Source organism: Mus musculus, chromosome 4 (assembly GCF_000001635.26).
Source record: "Mus musculus strain C57BL/6J chromosome 4, GRCm38.p6 C57BL/6J".
NCBI lineage: Eukaryota > Metazoa > Chordata > Mammalia > Rodentia > Muridae > Mus > Mus musculus.
Window position 1 is genome coordinate 120,511,699 of NC_000070.6, and position 19,248 is coordinate 120,530,946.

At 45.8% G+C, this 19,248-nt stretch overlaps 1 protein-coding gene across 15 annotated transcripts in view; it reads left to right on the plus strand.

Moving 5' to 3' along the window:
• Positions 1-18,502, plus strand: part of Scmh1 (sex comb on midleg homolog 1) — a 125,051-nt gene extending 106,549 nt beyond the window's left edge. For 3 of the 15 annotated variants that reach the window (XR_001784153.2, XR_003954960.1, XR_001784155.2), the window contains 6 exons: positions 3,376-3,576; positions 5,188-5,368; positions 10,757-10,951; positions 13,300-13,365; positions 16,458-16,600; positions 17,436-18,489. Coding sequence is in view for 11 of the 15 variants with exons in the window: in NM_001159630.1 (NP_001153102.1) it covers positions 3,376-3,576; positions 5,188-5,379; positions 10,757-10,951; positions 13,300-13,365; positions 16,458-16,600; positions 17,436-17,550; positions 18,056-18,192 (1,049 nt within the window). In the remaining 4 variants the exon portion in view is untranslated. Of the gene's footprint in view, positions 1-3,375; positions 3,577-5,187; positions 5,380-10,756; positions 10,952-13,299; positions 13,366-16,457; positions 16,601-17,435 lie in introns of those variants that run through there. The other 12 variants (XM_030253600.1, XM_017320252.2, XM_017320253.1 and 9 more) reach the window with 6 other exon arrangements.
• Positions 18,503-19,248: the final 746 nt, after the last annotated feature.

Consider the following 19,248-nt stretch of genomic DNA (forward strand, 5'->3'; position numbering starts at 1 on the left):
GTTGCTGGGATTTGAACTCTGGACCTTCGGAAGAGCAGTCGGGTGCTCTTACCCACTGAGCCATCTCACCAGCCCCCACCTCTGAACCTTCTAAGTCCAATATTAGCAATCATTCTAACAAAAGAACTATCTTAACAGTTTGAGGAGTTTTTCTGAGTAGCACCAAGGTTCAAGATGAGTGACAAAGGTTTCTGAAAATAAACCCTTCTCTACTTTGTGCCTCTTCTGCAGCTACAACTAAAAGACAGCACCGTGGAGAACCTTAGTAATTAAAGAATAAGAGGGGGCTGGAGAGATGGCTCAGCGGATAAGGGCACTGACTGCTCTTCCAAAGGTCCTGAGTTCAAATCCCAGCAACCACATGGTGGCTCACAACCATTCGTAACAAAATCTGATGCCCTCTTCTGGAGTGTCTGAAGACAGCTACAGTGTACTTACATATTTAAAAAAAAAAAAAAAAAAAAAAAAAAAAGAATAAGAGGCCATAGATTTGAGAGGAAATGGAAGGAAGAGTGAAATTTATGTAACTGTATTTTAATTAAAATATTTAGAAATTGTTGTATAACAGTCTGCAAGGATTTCCCTTAGCAAATTCCTATGGAAATCTTTGGCCTAAAACAAATCTATGAAGCATATTCTTGTATCTATCTTTCTGACTTTTGTTTGGTTTGAATTTTTGAAACAGGGTCTCGCTGTGTAATCTTAGTTGGCCTGGTACTCATGATGTAGACTAACCTGGCCTCAAACTCAGAGATCCACCTGTCTTTGATATGAATGCTGGGATCAAAGACATGTGCCACCATGACCCCACCTTCTTTCTTACCTCTTAAAAAAGGATTTTCTCTCTCATCTTACATTTTATCATAAAGAGTAAGAAGACAGGTAACACTTTGGTGGCTTTAAAACACCTTAGCTATTTCATTGAGCTCATCAAGAACATCTCCTGCTTTGTTATTATGGGCAGCAGTCATATCAAACTTTCAGTCCCTTCCTAGCACATTGTCCCTCCCACCCCCATCCTTCACCTTCCTTTAAACTCTCACTGACAGCTTTCTGGGCAACTTTAGGCTTCCATTAAACCTCTCTTAAAGAGGCTAGGAATGTAGCTCAGTGCTAGCTAAGCACTTGCTTAGCTTGGATGAGGCCCTGGATTTGATCCCCAGCACCAAAGGAAAAAAATACCCCAGGGAGGGGTCTGAGTTCACACTAGTGCTTTGCTTCTGCTGCTTTCTACCTCTGGTTCCAAATCTAGTGCCGTATGCTTAGCATTTGCTACTGAAGCATCTTGTATTAGAATTTATTCTGGGGGCTGGAGAGATGGCTCTGTGGTTAACAGCACTGACTGCTCTTCCAGAGGTCCTGAGTTCCCAGCAACCACATGGTGGCTCATAACCATCTATAATGCCCTCTTCTGATATGTCTGAAGACAGTGACAGTGTACTCACATACATGAAATAAATAAATCTTTTTTAAAAAGTTTATTCTGATACACTTTTGCTATGTGATAAACTACTATAGAACTAAATTTTGAAACACTAAGGGCTGGTTAGGTAGAGACAGCTCATCCATTACATAAAGTGCTAGATTGGGCCAGGGGAGGAGGGACTAATTAGGTTTGGGGATTCACTTTTACACATGGCTGGCATAATGGTTCTGCCTGTTTCTCCACATGAACCTCTCCACAAAAATAATTTGTTTTCCCACACATAGAGTTGGGACCAAAGAGTAATTATCCCAAGAAATAGAAAGTAGAAGCTGCTGCTTTCTTAATCCTAGGCCCAGACCTAGTGCTGTCTATTGGTCAAGTGTAACAGAGATCAATTAGAGTCATGAAAGCCATGTTCTAAAATGGACAATCTTCTAGAGGTTGCATAGTTTGGTCTTTGGTATTTTACCATATGACCCATGTATAATTAATTTTTAAAATCACTATTAGAATAATTATATAAGATTTACATCAGTAAAATATACAAATCTTAGTTGCAAGTCTATTGTACACTCATATAATTTGCTGAGTCTTAATAAATCTCAGCACCTGTGTAACTCCTCCCCACTGCCACTGTGATAAAGACACAGAACACCTCCACCGCCCCAGAAGTCCATCAGGCTCTTGCAGTTAGTCTCTGCCGCTAATCTGATTGCAGTATTCTTAACATGAAGTAGAGTTCCCAGAGCTGGAATTTGATATAAATTAGCCATGCCGCCTGTGTACTCTTAAATCTCATTTCTTTTACTCAAAAAACATTTTTGAAAGTCACTTTTGAAAGCCATTTTTGAAAGTTTTGTTGTTGTTGTTATCCATACTTGAAAGTTTTCTTTCTGCCATGTGTTTTCCTTCAGATGAACATACCATAATTTGTGTGTTCATTCTCCTGTTGATGAATACCTAAGCTGGTTTTCATTTGAGGTTATTGTGAATAAACTACTGCTATGAATATTTGTGTTCTTATTAAGTGTCTTATCTCTGAGTTCCTCTATTTTTAGTGACTTTAGAACAAAGGTCACACTGCCAAACATGAAAATCCTTTTTTTTTCTTTTCCTTTTTCTTTTCTTTTTACATTTTGCCTTTTGTTATTTGTTCTTGTTTGTTCTCTTAAATTTGGGGAGGTTTTGAGTCTACTTAATATTACCCCAAGCTTGCCTGGAACCCAGAATTCTGCCTCAGCATCCTAAGTGCTGGGATTACAGATGTTCAACAACATGCACTGTTTGTGTTTTATTTCCTTGTGTGTGTGTGGTGTGTACTTATATGTGTGTGCCAATAGTTTTCCTCAATCTCTTTCTACCTTATTCAATGAGGCAAGGTCTCTCAGTTAAACCCAAAGCTCACCAATGTAGGATAGTCTAGGTAGCTAGCAAGCTCCAGGGAACTTCTGACTCTGCCTTCCAAGGGTTTGGATTAGAGGTGGTCCACCATGCCTTTACATGGATTCTTGTGGTACTAACTCCAGTCCTCACGCTTTACAGTAAGCACTTGATCTACTGAACATCGTCATAGTCCCTGTCCCCATTTCTTAGCAGACAGACCTAGTCTGATCCTTCTTTTCATAGATTGACCCTTAGATCCACCTTCATGGGAACTTTTTTCCTGCCAATTAGCTATCTTTAGGTTAGGAGATAAGGCAGTTTGATTCTTGAGAGTCTTCAAAGTTTACACTTTCTTATAGGGGACCAGAAAACAAAACACAAGACCTGTGCCTTGATTTCTGTTCTGTGTTGTTCTCCTAATGGGCTTTGTTTGTTCTGAGTTCTTGGTGGTGCAGCTTGGAGCCAAGTGGAGCCAAGGCCAGAGTTGAGCAGATGGAAGAGAGCTGCTCTCTGACTTCTCTCTACCAGGCACACTCTAAGGTTCCTGGGTTCTTTGTTTCCTGTAGTTTGTATCTACTTGAACAAGAGCGGCAGCACGGGCCCCCACCTGGATAAGAAGAAGATCCAACAACTCCCTGACCATTTTGGGCCAGCCCGTGCCTCTGTGGTGCTGCAGCAGGCTGTCCAGGCTTGCATTGACTGTGCTTATCACCAGAAAACTGTCTTCAGCTTCCTCAAACAGGGCCACGGCGGTGAAGTCATTTCAGGTAAACTTTTGGGCTAGTTTGGCCTCCTAACCCGAGTGTCAGACCTTCATTCTGATGAGAGATCCTAGTACTGACTTCATACTCATAGGCTCTGGAGAATGCAAACGTATCTCATTCCTCCAGAGTCCATACTGCCAGTTCCCAGGCTCTGCTGGACTTATATAACCTGAATACCATATAGTATGTACCAAATACCTCTGCCAAAAATACCTAACACAACCTCTAAACTTTGGTCCACACACAGAAAATATAAGTGTTGCTTAAAGCCATTTCATAGGAAATAACATAGGGCCTATGTTGTTGCAGCAAAAGAATTTCCTCAACTGGCTCCAGAGGAGCTTTGACCTCCTTTCATTTCTCTGCCTCCTAAGCTTCTGGGCCTATAGGACCCATCCAAGAGAGCTGAATTCCAGGATAGAGGGAAAATGCGAGCTTGATTTAACAGTATGGTACTTTTTCTGCAGTAACTGACAATATTTTCCTGCTGTGTTCTATTTCTTTTCGGTTTTCTTAAGTCCAAAATCTTATTTTTACCCACCAAGGCTACAATGGCTTGACCTACCTTGTGCCTTCCAGTCTTTACTCTAATGTTTCCTTATAGTCCCCCCCCCCTTTCCCCTTAGCAAGCTGCTATGGTATTAAGGAACCAGCTGACAGGAAGCATAAACAGCCAAATAGTCCTTTTAGCAAATACCTGTTGAGCCTTTACTGTGTGGCAGAGGTTTCTGCCAAACACTAGCCAGGAAAAGGGAAAACAGACTCATGTCTGCAATGGTGGAAAAGAAAATCTACATACTCTATAGAAGGGTGACAACAGAAATGTTACAGAGGCAAGTCCAGACAGTCACTGGATGCATGGAGGATGGGTACTGCAGATACATTCAAACCAGGTCTTGAGGCCCAGACCACTCTCTGGCCTCCTTTGCAGCCGTCTGCAGGGTCTGAGGTGTCCTAACTGCCTGCAGTTGCTCTTCACCTCTACTGCCTAGAGTTCTTCCTCTTTAAAACTTTCTTGAGTGATTTATCTCCCCAGATTTCCATTTCCTCACTTCCCTCAAAGACACTTACATGAGCCTTTTGCTTTTTAAAAATTATGACAATATTTTGATAGAAATTAGTATGTAAAAATAACAAGTGTGAAACATTTCCCAATGTTGTCCAAATCCAGTATCCTGATGTAGATTGGAAATTGTATGTCTAGGCCGCTGCTAACAACAGCAGTATTATTTCGGCATAGCCTCCCTGTTGTTGGGCAGATTTCTTGTGAACACAGCACCCTAGGTGAGCGCACTTCCTGAAAGAGGCCCAGCCAGGTGATGAAGCAGATAGCATTATGTTCATAGTTGTTTGCACAGGTTGAGTCAGACCACACCAGAGCCCTGAGGGTGCAACAGACCTGGCCTGGCACTCCCATGATTACACGCCCTTTGGAGTTAGAGGCAAAAATCAAAGCCCTTGAGCAAGGAAAAGAGCAGGAAGAAAACAAGTGGGCAAGCAGCCTGGCACTGCCTTTTGTAACCTGCCAAGCCTAAGACACACATGAGCTGAGCTTCTCCAGCCGGCACGACCCATCGTTGTACAACTTACTTCTTTGTGTACTTGACTCCACAGCCGTGTTTGACCGGGAACAGCACACTCTGAACCTCCCAGCAGTCAACAGCATCACCTATGTCCTCCGTTTCCTGGAGAAGCTCTGCCACAACCTTCGAAGTGACAATCTGTTTGGCAACCAGCCCTTTACACAGACTCACTTATCACTCACTGCCACAGAGTATAATCACAACCACGACAGGTACCTACCAGGTAGGAGCTGGGATGGGGACTGGGCTGAGCTGTGGCTGTGCAGCCAGGAGCGCCTGCGAGCCTAGCACCCACACTCCGGAGATCTGGTTTCTGCCCTTTACCCTTGCCACATCTGGGTTAATCTAGGGGGTTTTGGGTTTCTGCCACTTTAAGTCTTCAGAATTTTGCTGTCACTCTAGAATCTCTCTTTCCTCTGGACCCCTGTCTCGAGAAGTTGTCCTATGGGTTCCTTCTGTGCAGCCCAAGAAGCCCCAGCACATCTCTCAGTATGAATCAGAGGCCTCATGCAGCTCTCCTTTGCTAGCTACAAGGTTTACTCTTAGGCTAGAGATGGAGGAAGTTGTTCCTTTTGATTGGCCATCCATTCTTTTCTTTGGCATGTGGCCCTAACTTCTAGCATTGCCAGTCTAACAAGTCCATTCAAGTTCCTGCTGTTTCCAACTAGGCTGGAAAATAACTTTTTAGTTAACATACCAGAGCCACAATGAGAAAGCGGATGCCACGTGGCTAGGTCAGTGACTAAGCACTTCCCAGAGTGCTTGAAGAATGAGTGGAGCTCGGCAGCTCTGATCTGGAATACAGGACACAGAACCGAGGGAGGGAGGAAAGCTTGGTCCAAACAGAGAGAGGTAGGTTGCTGTTAAATGGGAGGAATTGTTCTTTAAAAGACACCTGTGATGGTGCCCTGAGTAGAGAGGAGGTACGTCAGCCTGGGGCTACTCTGTCTATCTCAGGTTCGTGAGTCTGAAAGGTGCCTGGGGCTTCTGCATGGGTCTCACTCCCACACTCCCTTTCCTGATGTCTTTTCATCAGACTCTTAATGAAAAGACTTCTGACGAAAGTATCACTTCTAGAGAATGTACTCAGGGAAGAGACCACACAACCAGTCTCCTCTGACCCCTCTATACTTCTGCCACAAATGAGGATTGCTTATGTGATTTGAGGTGAAAAGATACCTAAACTACTCCTTTGCCTGCATGTCAACCAAACATCTGGGCCCTGCAGCTGTCTCATGCCTCTCAGGTGGTTCTTTTCTTCAGAGGAAACTTCTTAAACTACCTGCTCTAAATTGCTTTTTTTTTTTTTTTAAACATCAGAACCTATAAGAACAGTCCTTCAGTTAGAATGTTGTATTGGATAGGCTGGAGTTGGAACAGACAAAGACAACGTGTTAAATATTCTCAGCCATTGTCATTTGGGAGCCCTGGGCTCTGTTTCCCTAATGAAAGGCCTGACTGGAAATCTGAAAGAGGAGGTGCATGAGAGGGAGCTGCACAAAGAGAAGAAACTTAGAACACTGCCCCTCATGAACTGGGAAAGTACAGCGGCTGCTGGGGGCATGCCCGCAGTGGGCCTCTAGTCATGAAGAAGAGTAGGGGTACCCTTTCTAGCTGTGACTGTGTCCCATCAACCCCATGTCAGACAGGCTGCACCAACTCTGAGCCTCTCTGCCCACCAAGCTGTTCTTCATGGGAGGTTTCAGCATGTTGTCTACTTGCATCCTGCCTTCTGTTTACTTCTTACTAGTAGTTTTAACTGTGCCCAGACAAGCCAGGCCTTTGTCTAGACTTCTGACTCCTCCTCTCTGTAGCTTGTCTTCTCTGCCTGCCTGTTCCTCTGCTCTGATACCTCATTGGCACCTATATTTTTCTGGTTATTTACCGGCCCTCTGCAGAGCCCCATTAGTATCTGTAGCTTTTTTTGTTTGTTTTTCCTTTAAACCTGTTTTGTTGCCATTCCCCCACATTTCCTGGAGCCCTTTCCCCTTCCTGCCTTGCCACCACCTTGCCCTACGACATCTGTGGACTTGGCTCAGCTGACCATGTACTTACAATGTAACAGAGAACCATCAAAAGTTCATATCCTGTTAAGTTTCCTTACCTGAACTGAGATTTACTGTTCTCACTGCTCTATTTTAGAAACTTTCAAACCTATAGAAAAATTACAACAAAAGTAAAACGCATCTTCACGAAGAGTCACTTTTAACTTTTTGTAGCATTTGCTCTGTTGCACTGTTCACACATATACTGGTATCTATATATTTAATACATATCTATGTACATGACTTTTGTTTATTTAACACACAAGAATTAACTGCAAGTGAAATTTTATCTTGATTGTTTGTTTTGGTTTTTCAAGACAGGATTTCTTTGTGTGGCCCTGGAACTAGGACTATAGACCATGCTGCCCTTGAACTCACAGAGATCTACCTGCCTCTTCTTCCCAGGTGCCACCATGGCCCAGCTAACAAGTAAAATATTTTTCTAGGGGCTGGAGAGATGGCTCAGTGGTTAAGAGCACCGACTGCTCTTCCGAAGGTCCTGAGTTCAAATCCCAGCAACCACATGGTGGCTCACAACCACCCATAATGAGATCTGACGCCCTCTTCTGGTGCATCTGAAGACAGCTACAGTGTACTTAGATACAATAATAAATAAATCTTAAAAAAAATATTTTTCTACATACCTCTTTTAAAGAGCATAGAATACAGGCACATACCTGTAATCCCAGCCCTCAGGAATTTGAGGGGAGAGGTTCACACGTTAAAGGGTAGCCTGAGGTACACAGTGAAACCCTGCGTCAGAAAGAGTGAAGAGGGAAGAAGGGAAAGTGGGAGGCAGAAAGGGTGGTGGAAGGGCAGAAAGAAGAACATTAATTTTTGTATTCAAGAAATGTAGGGGCTGGAGAGATCTACATGTTGTCTCACAACCATCTGTAATGGGATCTGATGCCCTCTTCTGGGGTGTCTGAAGACAGCTACAGTGCACTCATGTAAATAAAATAAAGAAATAAATCTTTAAAAAGAAAATAAATGTAAATAAAATACTCCTGGGCTATTATATCATCCAGATGAAAAATTTCCCAGTCATCTCAATGATGTCTATTGTAGCTGTTTTTGTTTTGCTTTGTTTTCTATAATTTAGAATCCAGTAAGAGATTTTTATTGGATCATTTGGTGCCTTTTACTCTCCTGTCTATTAATCTTCTTTTATCTAGAGCTGTTCTCTACTCTTTCTGTCTTCTCTGATTGGCATTTTGAAGAACCCAGTCCAGGCATTTTAGCTTTAGGTCATCAAACATTTATAAATCCTCACTCTTTGACAGATTCCATATTGGATTTTAGGAGACAGAGGTAATACAGACTCACTCAACTCCTGCACTCTGAAGCTAAGAGAGAAAGCATGGATCAGAGATGCTCCAGCCCAGCTGCTTATGATCAGCAAAGAGCATGAAAGGCAGTGGATGAGAGGACTCCTGAGTGAGAGCAGGCTAACAGTAGAATCCCTTCTGCAGCGTTACGTGTTCTGGGTCAAGTACCAGGCATGTGAAGGGGCTCCTTTGGATTCCCTAAAATAATGGCAACATGAGGCAGGACATTTATTTTAATTCAGCTAGTTACTATGGCTATTGACATTAGCTATGATTGGAATCTACCTTGCATTAACTTCTAGATCTGCTGCTTTGAGATTTCTGGGCTGCCATGTGCTAGGGGAAGTAGTTCCTTTGTTCCCAGTACTCAGTGACTTGAGTTGTTTCTGGCATAATCATCCATCCATCCTCAGCGCCCTTTTTCTGGGAGTCAGCTTGCTTATCTATCCAGACAGAGATGGAAGCTCTCTAGCCATCGTGGTAGTGTAAATTAGCTTTTCTGCTGTGATGTTGGACAAATGAGGCTGTGCCACTGCTCTGCTGGATATCAGCGGGCAGAAATGAGGTCCTTGCTGTGTATACACACCATCAATAAAAGGCAGCTCTTCTCTAGATCTTACTGCAAGGAGGTACCTTACAAGCATTCCTAGTGGAAGGTAGCAAGCAAGTGAGCGAGGAAAGGGGAAAGGGTGGGAAATAAATATGGAGAAAAGTCATGGGTAACAAATACTCCCAGAGGAACCTGGGAAGACAGGCAAGACTCAGAGTACAGAGAGTAGAACATGGGGGACAATTTGTAAGAAGACAGATTTCAGCTTTAAAAAAAAAAAAAAAAGAGGGCATTTTAGCCATTAGAACTCTCAACAGTGACATATTTGCCAAAAATCTTCTACGAGAACAGTCAGTCATTGAGGGTGGGTAGATGAGCAGTTTTTTTCAAGTAGAGGTCAGAGAACCACTGAATCTAGAGAATATTATATTCCGCATGGCTTATTCAGCCTGCTTTCTAATAGAACCCACGACCACCAGCCCAGGAGCGGCACGGTGCACAGTGGGCTGGGCCCTCCCCCATCAAAATGATCTTATGGAGGCATTCTCAACCGAAAGTCTCTCCTATCCTATAACTCGAGGTTGTATCAAGTTGCATAAGACTAGTCAGTATACCATCCTAAGCTTTAGGTTAGATCCACAACCTGGTGACTGGGTCCTGCTGTCTGATATTGTCCATAGAGGTGCATAATTGTCATGGGATTCCCTTCTCAAAGGCTTTCAGATGTTCACAAACCCCTTGGAAGGCTTCCTGTGTGTGGATAAACGTCTCAGGGTTTCCCACAGTGTAGTAAGAAGCAGTCTGCTAAGTGTCAGAGTCAAGTTCTTACCCTGATCTGAGTCCCTGTGCCTGAGCTCCCCTGGCTTCTTGGAATGTTTCTGTGGAACAAGGTCAGTACAGATAAAGGACTAGGGGCATCGAAGGAACAGGTTCTCTGCAGACAGGCTTCTAATCAGCTGTCATGGAGTATTTCTGAGATGTCCTGCTGATCAGCATCTGCTTCTAAAGAACCCTCCTGTCGGGATTTACTGGCTCAGTAATTAAAAGCACGTGCTCTGAAATAGTGAGGATTTGAGTTTGAATCCCTACTGCCCACGTTAAAAAGTAATTGTGGCTATATGTGCTAGTAACTCCAACATTGGGGGTCAAGGACAAGCAGATCTTGGGATCTCACTAGCCAGCTAGCCTAGTTCAAAAAACAGTGAACTTCAGGCTCAGTGACAAATCCTGTCTCAAGAGAATGAAGCAGAAAATGCTAGAGGAAGACACTCAGGATCCTCTGGCCTCGACGTGTGTGTGCATGGGCACACACATCCAGAAGCCTCCTCTGAGCATTTGCATCCTTCCCACAGCCCTTATCCTCATTGTAGCATCTTAGGACTAAAGAATTATCTTCCGCCTAAAGTAACTCTATTCCTTTTCAGTTGTCCTTATCCAGAAAAGGAAGAACTACTACTATCTCAGGCCAAAAGGAACAGTCTAGAAAGAGAGTCCAGGGAGGAATCCAAGTCCTGAGCTCCTGAGCCAGAAACAGGAGTGATACACAGGTGTCCTGAGTCCTTGTAGGGCTTTATGTCTTGCTGCCTCTTGTTCCACTCAGGAAGGTACCTGGAGCCAGCATTCTGCCAGTCCCTCCAAGCTAGTCCCTACTTTAACTCTGGTTTTATTATTTTCCAGGTGAAACCTTTGTCCTGGGGAATAGCCTGGCCCGGTCCTTGGAGACACACTCAGACCTGATGGATTCTGCCTTGAAGCCTGCCAACCTTGTCAGCACATCCCAAAACCTTCGGACTCCTGGCTATCGGCCCTTGCTTCCCTCCTGTGGCCTCCCATTAAGCACTGTCTCTGCTGTGCGTAGGCTCTGCTCTAAGGGTAAGCTGATTAGGGCTCTGTGGGCCTCATGACTTTGCCCTTCCTTCCCTTGTTCCTGGGATCAGAGAGTACTAAGGGGAACTAGTTTTGCTGCCCTACTGGGTGTTAGGACTGGGGCTATACTCACCTTTGTGCCTTGCCCAGCCATCTGCGATGTTATTGGTATTCTGGGCTTGGTTTAAAAACAAACAAACAAACAAACAAAAAAAAACCCCATAAATTGGGAGCCAAAGACTTAGAACAAAAAGGGACAGAATGGAGCTAAAGGCAGAGCATAGAATCAGCCGCATGAGGACTGTATGGCTTTGGCATTGCTGAAACAGTGTCAGAGTTAGGGCTTATAGTATGGAAAACTTCCAAACTGATGAGTTTAGAGTTGATCATGCTGGCAGAGCTAGGCTACCAGTGGTAATCAGAGGCAAGACACAAACAGAACTCTATCTGAATAACGGAGTGCTGGCTTGAACCTGGACTTGAGGGACAAGACTAGAGAGAATGGGCCAGAACCGAAGTGAAAACAGCCTGAAAATTAGGATAGTGTTAGAAACTTCTCACTAGATTAATTTAGAAAAGCTTGAAGACAGTGAGGAAGGAGGAAGTGGGGACTGTCTCCTAGGTTTACAGTGAGGAAGGAGGAAGTGGGACTGTCTCCTAGGTTTAGAGATCTAGATACAGTTTGCTGAATGGTGCCATTCACTACAGAAGACCTAGAGATGGAAGGGAGGGAGGGGCATGAGTCATCTTGGAGTAGACAGCAGACAGCGGCTGGTGCAGGTCAGATTCATAGGAAGAGTGCAGTGCTTAAGGGTTTGGGACCATTCATCAATTACTGTTGAAACTTTACAAGTAATGAGTTCCCAGGAGGAAAGGTGGGATGAGAAGAGCAGCTTACCAAAGATGGGTGCCTAGTAGGCCAAGTGGGAAAAGTGGGAGCAGAAACAGGGGATTGCACAGCAGGAAAGGCCCCCAGTGTGAGGAGAAGGGGGCATTGGTTGGATGGTGGCTGGACACTCCAAGAATGTTTAGCAGCAGACCTGAGGAATACCTACACAACTCAGTAATTGGTAGGTAGTTGGTAATCTTATCAAGAGACATGGTGAGGGTATTGCGATGAATTGAGAAAATATCAAGGGAGAATTGATCAAAATAAAGACAGGTGAGAGAACCTGTGAGTCCAAAGAAATTCTTATTGAGTACAGCACTTGGGCATGATTGCCAATAGATAACTTGAACTTGTGAGAGGTTAAGGCAGAGAAGAAAGGAATGGTGGGAAGTAGTGGGAGTCCAGAGCACAGGCTATGGATTGGAAGATACACTTTCTTTGGCACAGGAAGAAGACTGCCAGCACTGAACATCGAAAGGACTGAACAGGGAGGGAAGGCTTTAGGAGTGGGGAGAGAGTAGACCAGTCATATAGACAATGAAAGACAGTGGGTAAAGAAAAGAATGTTTGCCAGAAATCTCAGGGGCCAGCTGTGGGTAGAGACTAATTTGTAAAAGCTATGGATTTCTTTTGTTTCTTAGAGTCTCTTATAGGAGGTGAGGCAAGACAGTTTGGAAATCAAGGTTGTATGGTGTGCTAGTAAGGCAAGAACCAGGAAGGAGGACAGTGCATAAAGAATTCAGTGGAACCAGAAGGAACTTAGTGGGGATCATTGGCAGCTAAGCATTGTAATATAACAGCTCTGAGAGAGAGCTAGAAAGATGACCAGTTGGTATCAGAGAAGAGCATGGTTAAAATTCTGAAGCGTTTGTTCCAAATGCTGATAAACACCAGACAGATACCTTAGCAGTAGATATCTGAAGTAGAAGAGAGGTGAAAGTCACTGGAGGTATGAGAGTTGAATGGATTGCCCCACGGGGTGGCCCAAAATAGTGAGCTATGCACCAAAACCTCTTTAATATGGGAATGTAACACAGAGCTTTATTGATAAATAAGTGTTCAAAAAGAACAGATGGTTGGATATGAGCTTAGCCTCTGAAGCACATGACTTTCATAGGAAGGTGATCAAGAAATACCAACAGGAAGCCAGAAGGATGTACTATCCTCAAACCCTAGCCTCCCTCAGCACAGAGTGTGTAAAGTGTAGAAAAATAAAAAAAAGATTGCAGTAACAAGAAGTAAAAGGTGACTTTATAAGAGAGATTTCATGAGGCTGAGACAGACATGCTCCCTGTGTTTACCCTAGCAGGGGGTAAAATGAAGTAGAAAGAGCTGTCACACAGAGATGTAGCTGAGACATGGCTACCTCAGTTTCCTTGCCTTGAGATATGGATAAGTTGTCTCTATGTGCAAAGTGCTCCCCATGAAGAATGGAAAGTCTCATGTCAACCTGGTCTTTCCACAGGAGTGTTAAAAGGAAAAAAGGAAAGAAGGGATGTGGAGTCATTTTGGAAACTAAATCATTCCCCAGGTACGTGGGGAGTCCCTGTGATTGTCATCTCCACCACGGCAGGGTCTGGGTCCAGCAGGAATGCCTTGGGATAGGCTCTCTCCCCTCCTTAGCGCACATGGCTCTGTGGGTCAGCTCTCCCCTCTTTACACATGCCACGGGCCAGGTCATACTCAACTCTTGTACATGAAGAACCTCTAAGGCTGGATTCTATCTGATGAGCTCTAGATTGCTTATCTCAAAAAAGAATTCAAGTCTTATTTCGTTAATTCAGAAGATCAGACATAAGTATTCTACCCTGCTCCCTTATAGATCCTCTCTACCTGACCCTGTCATCCTCAGACTAATACAGTTTGTCTGTCTTTCCTGAGTGTGGAGGTGAGGGCCCTGAGGTCAGCTCTCTACAGAAAAGGGAGCAGGCAAGTCAAGGATAAGGCACTAACTCGTCCCCTCCTTAGCTGGGTAGTCTTAAGCTAGTCACTTCACCTCTCTAGGCCTCAGTCCCCTCCTTCAGGGGCTGTTTTAGAAGTCACAGAAGCTGAGAACAGTAGGTCTTCTAACTTGTAGACTGCTGTTCTTAGCGTCAATTGCTTTCCTGACTACCTCTGCAGTACACTGTGCCGGTGTCTGCGGCCTAGGCTATCACCAAGACTCCCCTTGCCCTGAACACCTATTCTCAGCAGACTGCACATGAGCCTTCTCCTGGGTTGGTGCGTCACTCATCTTCAAAGCTACCTGAGCACAGTCAGTAGTTGTCAGTGATAGACATGGTTCTCTCCTGTCTTCACCACCCCGCCCTCTTCCCCTCAGTAAGCACATAGGCCACACATGTCACCTCACACACGTCACCTCACACACGTCACCTCACACACATCACCTCACGCGTTTGTTTCTCCCTCATTCCCTTCCTAATACCCTTAAACATGCCAACTGTTCTGCTGCTTCAGGTCTTTGCTCAGATGTCATTTCATGAAAGGCCCTCTGGTTGTCACATAAATTAAAACTCCTGCCACCTGCCCTGTTGAATATATATTCTAATGGAGGTTGCTGACAAATATAAATACTTAATAGTATCAGTATGTAAAGTGTTAGCTCCTCTGTACTGCTATAAGGATTACTATAAAGTGGGTTGCTTACAAACAACAGAAATTTATTTCTCCCAGTTCTAAAAGCTGGAAAGCCAAGATCAAGGTGTTGGCATATCTGTCATGTGATGAGCCTCGCCTAACCCACAGACTTGGTGGGTATCCCCTCAGGCTTCCTTCATAAAAAGAACCCTAATCTTTTTACTAAATTTGGGCTCTGCCCAAACTCCTAATATAATCACTTTTGAGGGTTGGGAATTTCAACATAGGAATTTGGGGAAAACACAATATAGTTAACAGTATGCTGTGCAATGTATATGTGTGTAAGCCTGCATGTGTATTTATATGTGAACAAACACACATACTTCCTAGCCCTGATTAAAGGCATCAGCTGGATGGTCAAAAAGGGGTACATTTGCACTGCTCAACCATGCCTCCGCTCCAGAGTACCAGCGCTGGTTTCATGTTTGGCATTACAAAGGACTGTTAGTCAAGGGGAAAGTGACAAACTTGCAGAGAACATTCCCACTTCAGTCTTAGCTCCTTAAACCCCCCAGGGGCTCTCTGCCTCTAGTCCTCTGCTGCCTTAGCACTTCTGCTCTTGTCTGCTCCACGAGCTGGAAGGGTTTGCTGATGCTCTACTAACCTTGGACAGAAAAGGAAAGGTCAGGTGTGCCCACTACTGTGCTTTAGCCCTAAGACCCAGAATGAAGACAGGCAGGCAGGAGGAGGTTCTCAGCCTCAGGAGGAGATAGATAAAGAATACCATCCTTCGCTCATGTGTCTTAGCTATGCTACCAGGTAGTTATGTGTCTACATGTGCTCTCTTCAGAATAGGTTGTAACCAACATAGGAGATGCTTTGAGGGACCAATTATTTCAGCATTGAAACCGATGTGGTGCTAGGAGGCAGGACCTCCTTAGATAAGCTAGAGTTTGCCTGAAGAGATGGAGAGACTGCAGGAGAAAAGGGAACCCATGTGCAAAGACATACAAGAGTGGATGACCGGGATCCATCCCATAATCAGCCTCCAAACGCTGACACCATTGCATACACTAGCAAGATTTTGCTGAAAGGACCCTGATATAGCTGTCTCTTGTGAGACTATGCCGGGGCCTAGAAAACACAGAAGTGGATGCTCACAGTCAGCTATTGGATGGATCACAGGGCCCCCAATGGAGGAGCTAGAGAAAGTACCCAAGGAGCTAAAGGGATCTGCAACCCTATAGGTGGAACAACATTATGAACTAACCAGTACCCCGGAGTTATTGACTCTAGCTGCATATGTATCAGAAGATGGCCTAGTCGGCCATCACTGGACACGCAAACTTTATATGCCCCAGTACAGGGGAACGCCAGGGCCAAAAAGTGGGAGTGGATGGGTAGGGGAGTGGGGGTGGGAGAGTATGGGGGACTTTTGGGATAGCATTGGAAATGTAAATGAGGAAAATACATAATAAAAAATTTAAAAAAAAAGTGTGGATGACCAAAATAACCAGATACCAAGTCACACAGGGACAAAGAAGAGCTGTGTTTCAACCACAATTGAGATAAAAGCTATAAACAGAGTCCTAAATATTGAGATTCCAGGCAGCCAAGGCAAAAATCGTGTTTTGTCTCGTTTCGTTCTGCCCTAGTATATGGAACTGTAGGGAAGCCACGTATTCTTCAACCCTTGGCAAAGGACCCAGAGTATGCTTTATCAGTTTTATCTCTAGTCCCCAAAGCAAAAGTAAGTACCTGCTTCTTCCTGTCCCACCACCAAACTTAGGAGTAGCCCCCTTATATTGATACCTACCTTGGGTTTAATGTGAATCACTGCCCAGTGTAAAATTCCAAAAGCTGGACAGAATGAAGTGGGGACTTCTCTCTATGGAAACATTCTTCATGGGAAGCCTCCTAGCATCTCCTAGCATTTGAACGTTGCTATGAGTGTCACTTCGGAGGCCATGGAGTGTGCCAGGTGACCAGTGGCCGTGGACGAGCAGTCATTTCATGCATTGTGCTAAGTGCCCTTGTATCCTTCAGGGTCAGATCGACATCTGGAGAGCCGAGATCCCCCTCGCCTGAGTGGCCGGGACCCCTCCTCATGGACAGTGGAGGATGTGATGCAGTTTGTCCGGGAAGCCGATCCTCAGCTTGGATCCCATGCTGACCTCTTCCGAAAACATGTAGGTGCCTGTGTCTGACTTCCTGTGTGTGCTCTAACCAACAGATGTCAGAGGGCGTGGCCGTCTGCTCTGTGTCCACTGGAACATAATGCACGGGATGCTTCCTGGGATTAGCTCAGTCTTAGCTCAGGCTCTCACTGAGCCACATTCCTACTGGCTTTGTGGCCTGGTGGGGCTGTTCCAGGTTACAGGGATCTCTTTCTCAAGGGTGCTTTATCCATGTCTGCCTTGGTATGAGATTCAGGGACTTCAGCCCAAGTTAAAGAATCCTATGTGAGCGACCCCTGCTTCCGTCTCATGGGTCCTCTCCTCTGCAGAACTGTGAGCCCAGTGTTCCCTTCAAGAGACCACTTGGTTCCGTGGCTAGGCATTGCTCTGGCCTTCCTGCTCTGACCACACCCTAATTTTGGGCTCAAACCCATTTCCCTACCTCTGCTGCCACTTGGTGCCATTCTTCCTGTGGTCACAGAGATAAAGTCTACCCCCTGTCACTGACCATGTAAATCTTTTAGGTGGGTGGGTCTGCAGAGGCTCCGTCCAGAGCAGGCCTAAAGGTCACCACTGTCTCAAGAGGGCTCAGTGCACTGTGCACTGGAGGGTCTGCCCAGCCTTCTTTAGAGGCTCAGGACAGGAAACCAGCCCCCAGTAGCAGAGAAGACCAAGGTGGAAATAGCCTGTCCTACAGTGCCTGCCTGGGGAGAAGTGCTCAGAGTGACAGGGAGGGGAACGGGCAAGCTTCAGGATCCCAGCAGCCTGACTGCACTGTGTGCCTAACACTGCTCTGGACGGTCTTCGACCAAGCAGACCTCTGATGGTTGCTCTTCCCCACCCCCAGGAAATCGATGGCAAGGCCCTGCTCCTGCTGCGCAGTGACATGATGATGAAGTACATGGGCCTGAAGCTGGGGCCCGCCCTCAAGCTCTCCTTTCACATTGACCGGCTGAAGCAGGGCAAGTTCTGAACAGGAGGCACTCTTCTCCCAGGAAGCCGCCCGCCAGCTCCCAGGCACCTTAGTAGGGCTCTGGGTGACCTCAGGACTCTAGGAGGCTGGAAAGCCACCACTGCTACCCTTCCTGCCCTGATGTGTCCTTCCATGAAGGACTGAGGAGGGAACAGTGGGCCCGGGGCTGGTGCTGCTCTTCCCCTTAGCCTGCTGTGGCTCCCAGGCCCTTCTATTTATTTCTCAAGGCTAGCCAGCCTCTCTCCACAAGTTTAGACGAGCACCTTTCAAGAGATGAGGAAGACGCCAGCCCTAGGACCTTGAAAGGCCCTGGTACCCAGGCCCCTTGCCACCTCCTGGGCTTGGCATAGTGTCCCAAGGCCCCCAGCTCATGCCTTCTCACTGGATCCCCAGACTCTGAACTTATGGTGCAGACCTTTTTTAAAGAGATCCTTTCTTATTGCTAATTTATTGCTTCTGGCGTTTGGACTTAATGCTTCTCTTGCACCAAACAGTTTTTTGGAAGAGGGAGACCATCCTCTGGTCCAGAGAGGGCCTCTCCAGAGAAGTGTGGCCTATTTCAGAAGACACTGCCCTAGGGCACTTCTTCTCTGGAATGGACAAAGTATTTGGCTCACTGAGCAAAAGGTGAGGGTCTCTCTTCCTACACTGGGTCCTTTGTAGCCCCAGTCTTCATCTCTGATGGAGTTTCCCCTCTCCCTGCCCCCACAGCTCCCTGCCCTGGTCAGAATTGCTGCAAAAGATGGGGCCTAATGCAATTAGGTCACGGGGCCCCAATGGTGGGAGGAGGACCTCAAGGCTGGAGGAGTTCTGCCCTCTGCTAGCTCCTGTGCTTTCCTCCTAAGCAAGTCAGCAGCACTGCTGCCCCCACTGCCATCTGAACTATTTTGTGTCCGTTTGTTTATAAATAAAAACCAATACAAATGCCCGTGTCTTTTTAACCAGTTGATATCCAAATCACTCAACAAGCAGGTTACCCCTTCACTTCATCTTGGTTCTTTCACATGTAAAACAAGGAGCCTGAGCCGGATCATCCCTAGGAACTCTTGCCTCACAGTCCCAAAGAACAGGCTACTGTCCAAGTGCCCACAGCACTCAGCATCGTGCAGGCCCCAGGCTTTCTCCCAGTTGCTTCACTGTCAGGTTGACAATCATTTGTACTATAGTTCCATCAAGCCAAGAAGCAATCCAAGAGATAGCAACTCCAGAGCCTCAGTAGGCTGCTTTCCCTCCTCCTCGTGGGGTGAGAAGAGGCAATACAGACAGCCTTCATGGTACCCACTGTACTGAGCAAGGATCATGCAGCCTATTGGCTTACAGTGGGAGCAGGTTTACAGGAGGTGAAGAAGGCTGACTGGAGCCAGTGTAGGACACAACAGCCTGAGATAACAGCCAGGGAGCCACCAAGCTACACTGCTGCTGTGGGAGTGAGAGTTGTGGGGCCGACGGGAACAGGCATGGCCAAGTCTTCAGAGAGCCTCATCCGGCCACCCTGTGGAGCTAGGCCTCTTCCTGACCTGCACACTATTGCCTTTTTACTTCCCTGCAGTTCCCTGCCCAAGCTTCTGCCTCCAACCCTACGTGCAACAAAGGCTCAGGCATGCCTTCAAAATGGCTGCCCTCAGGAAGGCAAACAGCTACTTGATTGAACCAGTCAGTCACTGTGGTCTCCCTCCCCCTTGTTCCC